This window comes from Lolium perenne, chromosome 2 (assembly GCF_019359855.2).
Source record: "Lolium perenne isolate Kyuss_39 chromosome 2, Kyuss_2.0, whole genome shotgun sequence".
Classification (NCBI taxonomy): Eukaryota; Viridiplantae; Streptophyta; class Magnoliopsida; order Poales; family Poaceae; genus Lolium; species Lolium perenne.
The window spans coordinates 231,213,638-231,222,820 of NC_067245.2; the positions used below are offsets into that span (position 1 = coordinate 231,213,638).

Sequence of the window (9,183 nt, forward strand, 5' to 3'; positions counted from 1 at the left end):
ATCTCAACGTTGATCCAACGGTAGCTAGGGTGTGCTCACGTATCCCCCTGATCACCAAATCCACTCTCAAATACGAACATTGAATATTGTGGAGCTTGTTAACTCCGGCATTGAGGGTTCGTGTAATCCTACGCAATGGTGTTCATCATCCAACAAGAGAGTGTAAAGTATGCATTTATCTATTCTGTTATGTGATCAAAATTGAGAGTGTCCACTAGTGAAAGTATGATCCCTAGGCCTTGTTCCTAAATACTGCTATCGCTGCTTGTTTACTGTTTTACTATATCTGTACTGCCTGCAATATTACCACCATCAACTACACGCCAGCAAGCACTTTTCTGGCACCGTTGCTACTGCTACTATTTATTCATACCACTTGTATTTCACTATCTCTTCGCCGAACTAGTGCACCTATTAGGTGTGTTGGGGACACAAGAGACTTCTTGCTTTGTGGTTGCAGGGTTGCTTGAGAGGGATATCTTTGACCTCTTTCTCCCTGAGTTCGATAAACCTTGGGTGATCCACTTAAGGGAAAACTTGCTGCTGTTCTACAAACCTCTGCTCTTGGAGGCCCAACACTGTCTACAGGAAAAGGAGGGGGCGTAGACATCACCGTCCACCATGCGTCGACGAGGAAGGGCCCCCGCCGCCGCCACGCCCCATGGGTCTTTGCCCCGGAGGCGCTACCGGCGGCGGCGACGACGGCGGTTAGGGCTGGTAGGCTGGGAGGCTGGGCGTCTTCGTCTGGGGGCTCTTGAATCTCGCGGGGGATAGTGTACTGATCTATATTGATTTTTTTTTCAGAAGAAATTGTAATGTTTCTTATCTCCACAAGAGAAATTGTCACTTCCACACATGATATATCCACAGAGAAACTATCTCTCGTCTTGTCGCCTTAGAATAGTGTTTATTACCTTGCTAATGCCAAATATGCATCCATGTAATCTCTCGTGATGGTTTACGAGTACAACTTCAAATGTACTCACGCATTTGTCCCTGGCTATTTACTTGGCCAGACTTGAAGGAATTTGACAAATGAAGGAGGATTGGACGACGTCTATGCGAGCTAGAAACGTTCTCCCACTCAGTTACATGCGAGCTAGAAACGTTCTCCCACTCAGTTACTGGTTTTATGAGTTGTTGAAGTGATTCCGCTACTCTGGTGTTAAATTAGGCCCTTTCGAGGCTATTATGTAAGTTGGTCATGTGACCTATTTGTAATATTCTTATTCCCTATTGTAATGGATGATGTAACTTTGATATCGGTTCGTTTATGTGTTCACGGCGTACTGATCATGGGATCGTGAACTGTATACATAACAGGTATGTCGAACAGCTAGTCCGGGGTTCCCACACACGTGGCGTCCACACACCTCCCCCACGTGTCTTCAATGCGTGTCCGCCGCCGCCCATAAAACGACACCCGACGCAGGCCGTTTCAACCGCATTGGCCGCGGGGCCTGGTGGCAAGACCGCAACGTCGACACGACGTTGGCGGAGTACGGCTACCGCCCGCGCATCCACGGGTCGGCCCCTGCGCGTCCAACTCTACTACCTCCAGGCGCAATGCATGGCACCGGAGGCGCCACCTCTACAGAGGCCGCCTGCAAGGACCACATCGGCCCACTCGCGCTCCGACTCGTCAAGCGTTGGTGGGCGCACGCACTCAGCCGCGCACGCGCCTCCTTCTGCCGGCGTCGTCGTCCACGACGATCCACGGCGCACGGCTTCCGCCCCGGCTCAGAGGACGTCGGGGACGCTTCCACGCCGGCGCGTCAAGGAGGAGGACGCTGCTCCCTCAGCGCCGCCTCCGCCCGTGAAGAAGAAATGGTGGGAGATGGAGGCAGAGGCGTAGGCGGCCCTCCGTGGCAGCGACGACCCGGAGGACTTCCCCGGGCAACACTTAATCGCCAGCCGCTCCGTCGAGGAGGACTACCGGCAGATCACGCTCGACCCGCGGCTGGCGGCGGTGTGGTCTGCCATGGACCACGGCGAGAACTTCGTCGACCTCGCTGGTCGTTCTGAGCCGCCGCCGCCAAAGGAGGACGATTGGTCCTTCAACTTGTCCAGTGACGACGATGGTGATGACGTGGATTCGTGGACAACCTCGACTACAGCGCCTTCCGGGGGTGCCGCTAGTTTTTTTTTAGTTTGTAGTTCAAATTCGAGTCACTTTGTATAAAACTAGTCTAAATTCGTATGGATTTCGTTTTTATATGTTTTTTACATTTCAATTCTATTGGGGGCTGTCGTATGAGGGACGCCGGTGTGGGACCAAATGAAGGATGCATTGCCGGCGCCCTTACGGACGCCTATATATTTAGGCGAAACAGTATAAATCACTGATGCACATAGCCAGAGTGTACATGCCACCTGGAAAAGAAGACAGTGCAGAGCAACCACACACGCCTAACAACACGACACCACATGCCAGCCCGAGGCTGCGCTCCACACAAACGGGTCAGTTTTCCTCATAAATAGGCCAACTCTTTTCTCCTATATCAATGAAAGGCAAAGCTTCTTTTGCCTCATTTAAGAAAAAAAAAAACCACACACGCCTAAAGAAACTGCAGTGCAGGAACAGGGAGGTGCAGAGGTTTCCGTCGGGTCGTTGCACAGCTCAGAGCATCCCCTGGTTCGGCCGGCCAGCCACGCCGTGGCCGGTTGTTAACCGTGAAGCAGCTCTGATGCACTACCAACCGTCAAACTGGTTGTCTGAAAGATCGAGTCTCTTTAACTTGGCCAGATTGCCAATTGAGTGCGGTATTGTTCCAATAAATTTGTTTCCTCGAAGACGTATATTTTCTAGGTTCTTTAGGGCCCCAATACTCGGTGGGACGGTCCCACACAAGTTGTTTGCACCTAAATCTAGTCCTTGAAGTGTGCTGGATAGATTGCCAATCGAATTTGGTAGAACTCCATGTAGTTGATTTCCATATAAATATAGTATCCGTAGATCAGGACAATTGCTCAGTGCACTTAAAAACTCCCAGCTTTGGCTGTCTCTTGCTTTAAACTTGTTGCTGTCAAGGATTAGATCTTGTAGTTTACGAAGTTTACCTACAGAACTAGGAAATGGGCCAGTGAAATAATTATATGACAAGTCAATCGCTTGCAGCTCTGAAGCATTTCCCAATGAATCTGGGATGTGGCCTTCAAGATTGTTATCACGCAATATAAGATATTGCAGGCTGGGGACCATATCGCCGATGTCCGATGGCACTGCCCCGCTTAACATATTTGAACTCAAGTATAGTTCTTCAAGATGGGATAGATTAAACAATGTTGTTGGAACTCTACCCGATAGCATGTTCCTACCGAGCCTGATGACCACCATATCCACCAGTTGCCCAAGCTCTTCAGGAATGTTTCCCTCGAGCTGATTGTCGTCAAGTAATATATATTGTAAGTGTGTGATATTGCTGAAGGTTGGCGGGATGACTCCGCTGATGTTATTTTCCGAAAGTAAGATTCCCACTAGATTGGAAAGGTAATCAATGTTCCGGGGAATTGAACCTTCTAGCATGTTAAAGGAGAGGTCTAACCACTGGAGTTTGGAACAATTTTTAAGTGAAACTAGTGAATCTTGAATACTCCCCTGCAGTGAGGTCCCCCTTAGAAAAAATATCTCTAATTTTGTAAGACGATTGAGAGGGGGCAGTTGGCCAGAAAAGTGATTGTCGGATAACCTAAGTTCCCTAAGGAAGCTTAGGTTTCCAAGAGAGGCTGGGATTGGACCCACAAGCATGTTAGATGAGAGGTCTAGCCGCTCGAGTTTGGAACACTCTCTAAGTGCAATTAGTGCATCTTCAATGTTCCCCTGCAAAAAGTTGCCGCCTACATCAAGGGTGTCTAATTTTCTAAGGCGGTTTAGAGGGGGCAACCGGCCAGAGAAGTTATTATAGGTTAGGTTAAGTTCTCTAAGGAAGGTTAGGTTTCCTATAGAGGGCGCAATTTGGCCTGTCAAATTCAGGTAGTCGAGTCTCAGCGCTGTAACGCGCCCCGGGTGCCTTGTGCTGCAGTTGACGCCTAACCACATACAGTGGTGGATGCTGACATTCCAAGAGCGCAAGGCTCCTGTCGGGTCATCTATGATGGCCTCTTTGAAATCAAGCAGTGAACGTAGATCCGTCATGTTACCATGAACCATGGAGCAATGGGTGCTGCTAGCTCCATAAAACATCAGTAAAAGTGTTTTTAGCACAAGCATGCTAAGATGCAGGGATCGCCGGGTGCCCATTAGGTCCTTTGTTGCCTGCAAAGGGTAGAGGATGCTGTCAACACAAGTAGACAACACCCTCCATCAAAATGAGAATGCACCTCGGCATATAGCTTCTACATAAAAACGAGGAATTCATATAAAGTAAGTTTCTTATTTTCTTTCGGAGAAGGGTGATTGCAAGGGTTTGCGGTGGTAGAAACCAAAGAAGCTAAACCACGCTAACCCGTACAGTACCTTATAAGCAAGAGTGCGATATTTAGGACTTGACGAAAAATCTTATACAGATCAAAGTTATGAAAAAATATGATGAAAGTTCTAAATAATGGACATGGTAACAAGCCTGGCAGTACAGGCACAAGCCAAGAAAGAAGGTCTCTTAATCAGGAAGAAAGGTAATAGCTCACCTCTGCCTGGCCGGGAATTTTGTGCTTCTTTTCGCTGGGTGGGGAAGGAAGTGTGAGTTGCATGCTCAGCTAGCTCATGCCCCACGGGTTTAAGAACACCTCTGCAGCGTCTCACATCCACACACTTGGGTCGCACCTTGACTAGCAAAGCTCCGTCAACTTCTCATCTTCCGGACCTTGACTAGTAAAGCTCGGTAAACTTCCCATCTTCCTCACAAATCACACCCCACCACTTGCGTCGCTCTCTGCCAAGATTGTCACTGCTGTCCAGCTCAATAAAGTCGGGCAGAGACCGGATCACAGCGTGAGTTTTCCACAGGGACAAAGTGCAGCACGCGGAAACGGTTTACTTGTCCAATTGGGTTTTAGGCATCAACGTCATCAACGGAGGATGGCTGCGGCTGCTGCCGGTGGATCGTCGATGTGATCTACGACGCGCGCGGTAAGATGCACCTCCACATCGGCTGGAAGAAGTTCACGCGCTACCACCACCTCGAAGCCGGCTTCGTCCTCCTGTTCTCCTACTTTGACGACAGGGACATGAGCGTAAGGTGTTCGATGAGACGCGCTGCCACCGGAACTACCACGGCGACAGCGCCGAGGAGGACGACGACTGATGAAGAGTGTTCTTTCTTCGCAGCGAAGCACGGAGGTTTCTGGTTGTTCTTCCACGGAAGAACCAACAGGGGCACCATCACCAGCTAGACTTTCCAGTTTGTGTGACTGGGTGTGTCCTCGAGTGTTCTTTCTTGGCAGCGAACACACGAAACCTTCGATGCACGGTCTAGTTAGGTTTAGTTGTTTTGCAATTTTTTTATATTTGTGTCAACCATGATTCAAACTATGTATTAGTTTGTGGAAAAATCATGCTCCAAATTATGTCTTCATGTAAACCACGTTCCCAATTATGTATTAGTTTGTGCAATATTACTTCTTTTTATTGAAATAAAAATGCAAAAAAACAAAAAAAAAAAGTATTTTAATGTTTAGGGGTGGCGTTTGGGGGATGCGGCTAGGGAGCGACGTCCCCCAAACGTGGCACGAACGAAACACGTCCCCCAAACGTTCAATCCGGCGCTGTTTGGGGGACGCGACTATTGAATATAAAAGCAAATATCCATATGAAATAACCCGTACAAGTAATTGATAAATCATGACTATGAAAACAACAGATAAACTAATCGTGTAGACTAGTAAGATAGATGAACAGATCACATCTAAACAAGACAAACCGATCGCATCTACCACAGAAACTAGAAGAAGAAACTCTAACAGAAACTGAAAGAGAAAAGACAAGATCACATACTTCACAACAGCGTCGTTGTTGCCCATGTTGAGGTTGCCGAAGAAGTCGCTGAGATCCGGGAAGAAGTTGTCGGTGTGGAGGAACTCGTCGTTCGATGACGACATCGTGATGCTAGTAGTCGCGCCGGAGCGCTCCCCAAAAACCTGATTGCCCCTCACCCGTACAGGTTCACGAGAGGCAGGTTTCCGGAGGTCTACTGTCCTGGCAGTCGGTGCACGCCGACGGATGGGATGAGGAAGACGAAGGCGGCGGCGCAATGAACTGGAAACAAATAGTCGCGTATATGTCTCGTACAGGCTAGGGTTTGCGGCCGCGCTTATATAGTGCGGTTCGGGAAGGTCGTGGGACGCAACCCACGTACGAGTTTACGATCCAGAAAAACCGGAACGAAAACAGCTGTGTTAATGTTCGTTAATGACTCGTAATTGATTACACAATTAATTTTCCAAACAGCAAAAAGATTAGCTCGGCTCGCCGAGATTCCCGCAACCCGCGGCGCGTCGTGACGAGGCGAGGCGTGGCGAGGCGGGCGGAGGAGGAGGAGTGTGCGAGGGCTCTCTCTCTTCTCACGCACTTACTAGGACTAGAACAGCCTGATGTCTACGCACGCTTCTATTCCTGTAGACAGTGTTGGGCCTCCAAGAGCAGAGGTTTGTAGAACAGCGGCAAGTTTTCCCTTAAGTGGATCACCCAAGGTTTATCGAACTCAGGGAGGAAGAGGTCAAAGATATCCCTCTCAAGCAACCCTGCAATCACGATACAGGAAGTCTCTTGTGTCCCCAACACACCTAATACACATGTCAGATGTATAGGTGCACTAGTTCGGCGAAGAGATAGTGAAATACAAGTGGTATGGATGAATATGAGTGGTAATGGCAATCTGAATAAAATATGACAGCGAGCAAACATGCAACAGAACAGTAAACAAACGGAGATTCGATGTGTGGAAACAAGGCCTAGGGATCCTACTTTCACTAGTGGACACTCTCAACAATGATCACATAATAAAACCACTCTACACTCTCTTGTTGGATGATGAACACCATTAATTGTGTAGGGCTACAAGAGCACCTCAATGCCGGAGTTAACAAGCTCCACAACATTCGATGTTCATATTTAAGTAACCTTAGAGTGCATGATAGACCAACGAAATTATACCGAGTACTAACATAGCATGCACACCCGACAGACTATGAAAGGGGGAATAGATTGCATCAATACCATCATAGTAATAGTTAACTTCATAATCTACAAGAGATCACAATCATAGCATATACCAAGTACTACATGATGCACACACTGTCAACATTACATCATGGAGGAGGAATAGACTACTTTAATAACATCACTAGAGTAGCACATAGATGATATTCAACTAGATCACAAAGGGAGAGATGAACCACATAGCTACAGCAGAGCCCTCAGCCCCGGGGGTGAACTACTCCCTCCTCATCATGGAGACAGCGATGGCGGTGGAGATGGCGGTGGAGATGCCTTCCGGGGGCAATTCTCCGTCACGGCAAGGTGCCGGAACAGAGACTTCAGTCCCCCGAATTGGAGTTTCGCGAAGGCGGTGGCTCTGGAAGGTTTTCTGGTGTTTCGTCAATCCGTGTCGATGTTTTAGGTCAGGGAGGCCTAAATAGGCGAAGAGGCAGAGTCGGAGGGGCTGCGGGGCAGCCACACAGTAGGGGGGCGCCCCCCTGGGCCGCGCCACCCACACGTGTGGTGGCCCTGGGCCACTCCTCTGGTGTCCCTCCGGTGTTCTGGAAGCTTCGTGGAATTATAAGATGTTGGGCGTTGATTTCGTCCAATTCCGAGAATATTTCCTTACTAGGATTTCTGAAACCAAAAACAGCAGAAAACAGGAACTGGCACTTCGGCATCTCGTCAATAGGTTAGTTCCGGAAAATGCATAAAAACGATATAAAGTGTGAACAAAACATGTAGGTATTGTCATAAAACAAGCATGGAACATAAGAAATTATCGATACGTTGGAGACGTATCAGCATCCCCAAGCTTAGTTCCTACTCGTCCTCGAGTAGGTAAATGAGAACAAAGATAATTTCTGAAGTGACATGCTACCAACATAATCTTAATCATACTATTGCAAAGTATATGAGATGAATGCAACGATTCTAAGCAATGGTAAAGACAATGAGTAAACAAATGAACCATATAGCAAAGACTTTTCATGAATAGTACTTTCAAGACAAGCATCAATAAGTCTTGCATAAGAGTTAACTCATAAAGCAATAGATTCAAAGTAAAGGCATTGGAGCAACACAAAGGAAGATATAAGTTTCAGCGGTTGCTTTCAACTTGTAACATGTATATCTCATGGATATTATCAACATAAAGTATAGGTAAACATGTAAGAATCAATGCACAGTTAACACAAGTGTTTGCTTCTAAGATGGAAGGGATAGGTAAACTGACTCAACATAAAAGTAGAAGAATGGCCCTTCGAAGAGGGAAGCATGGATTGCTATATTTGTGCTAGAGCTTTTATTTTGAAAACAAGAAACAATTTTGTCAACGGTAGTAATAAAGCATATATTATGTATAAGATATCCTACAAGTTGCAAGCCTCATGCATAGATTACCAATAGTGCCCGCACCTTGTCCTAATTAGCTCGGATTTACAAGGATTATCATCGCAATACATATGTTTTAACCAAGTATCACAAAGGGGTACCTCTATGCCGCCTGTACAAAGGTCTAAGGAGAAAGCTCGCATTGGATTTCTCGCTTTTGATTATTCTCAACTTAGACATCCATACCGGGACAACATAGACAACAGATAATGGACTCCTCTTTAATGCATAAGCATTCAACAACAAATAATATTCTCATAAGAGATTGACGATTGTTGTCCAAAACTGAAACTTCCACCATGGATCATGGCTTTAGTTAGCGGCCCAACGTTCTTCTCTAACAATATGCATGCTCAAACCATTCAACTCATGATAAATCACCCTTACTTCAGACAAGACAAACATGCATAGCAACTCACATGATATTCAACAAAGGATAGTTGATGGCGTCCCCAGGAGCATGGTTATCGCTCAACAAGCAACTTATTAGGAAATAAGATACATAAGTACATATTCAATACCACAATAGTTTTTAAGCTATTTTTCCCATGAGCTATATATTGCAAAGACAAAGAATGGAATTTTAAAGGTAGCACTCAAGAAATTTACTTTGGAATGGCAGAGAAATACCATGTAGTAGGTAGGTATGGTGGACA

At 46.8% G+C, this 9,183-nt stretch overlaps 1 protein-coding gene across 1 annotated transcript; it reads right to left on the reverse strand.

Moving 5' to 3' along the window:
• Positions 1 to 2,540: 2,540 nt before the first annotated feature.
• On the reverse strand, positions 2,541 to 4,659 carry LOC139835284 (uncharacterized). The gene has a single exon (XM_071825173.1). It carries the CDS (start codon positions 4,238 to 4,240, stop codon positions 2,693 to 2,695), a length of 1,548 nt encoding a protein of 515 aa, XP_071681274.1. The 5' UTR covers positions 4,241 to 4,659; the 3' UTR covers positions 2,541 to 2,692.
• Positions 4,660 to 9,183: the final 4,524 nt, after the last annotated feature.

Excerpts from the sequence above, each read along its gene's own strand:
- LOC139835284 (XM_071825173.1), bottom strand. The coding sequence starts at position 4,240 with ATGGGCACCCGGCGATCCCTGCATCTTAGCATGCTTGTGCTAAAAACA.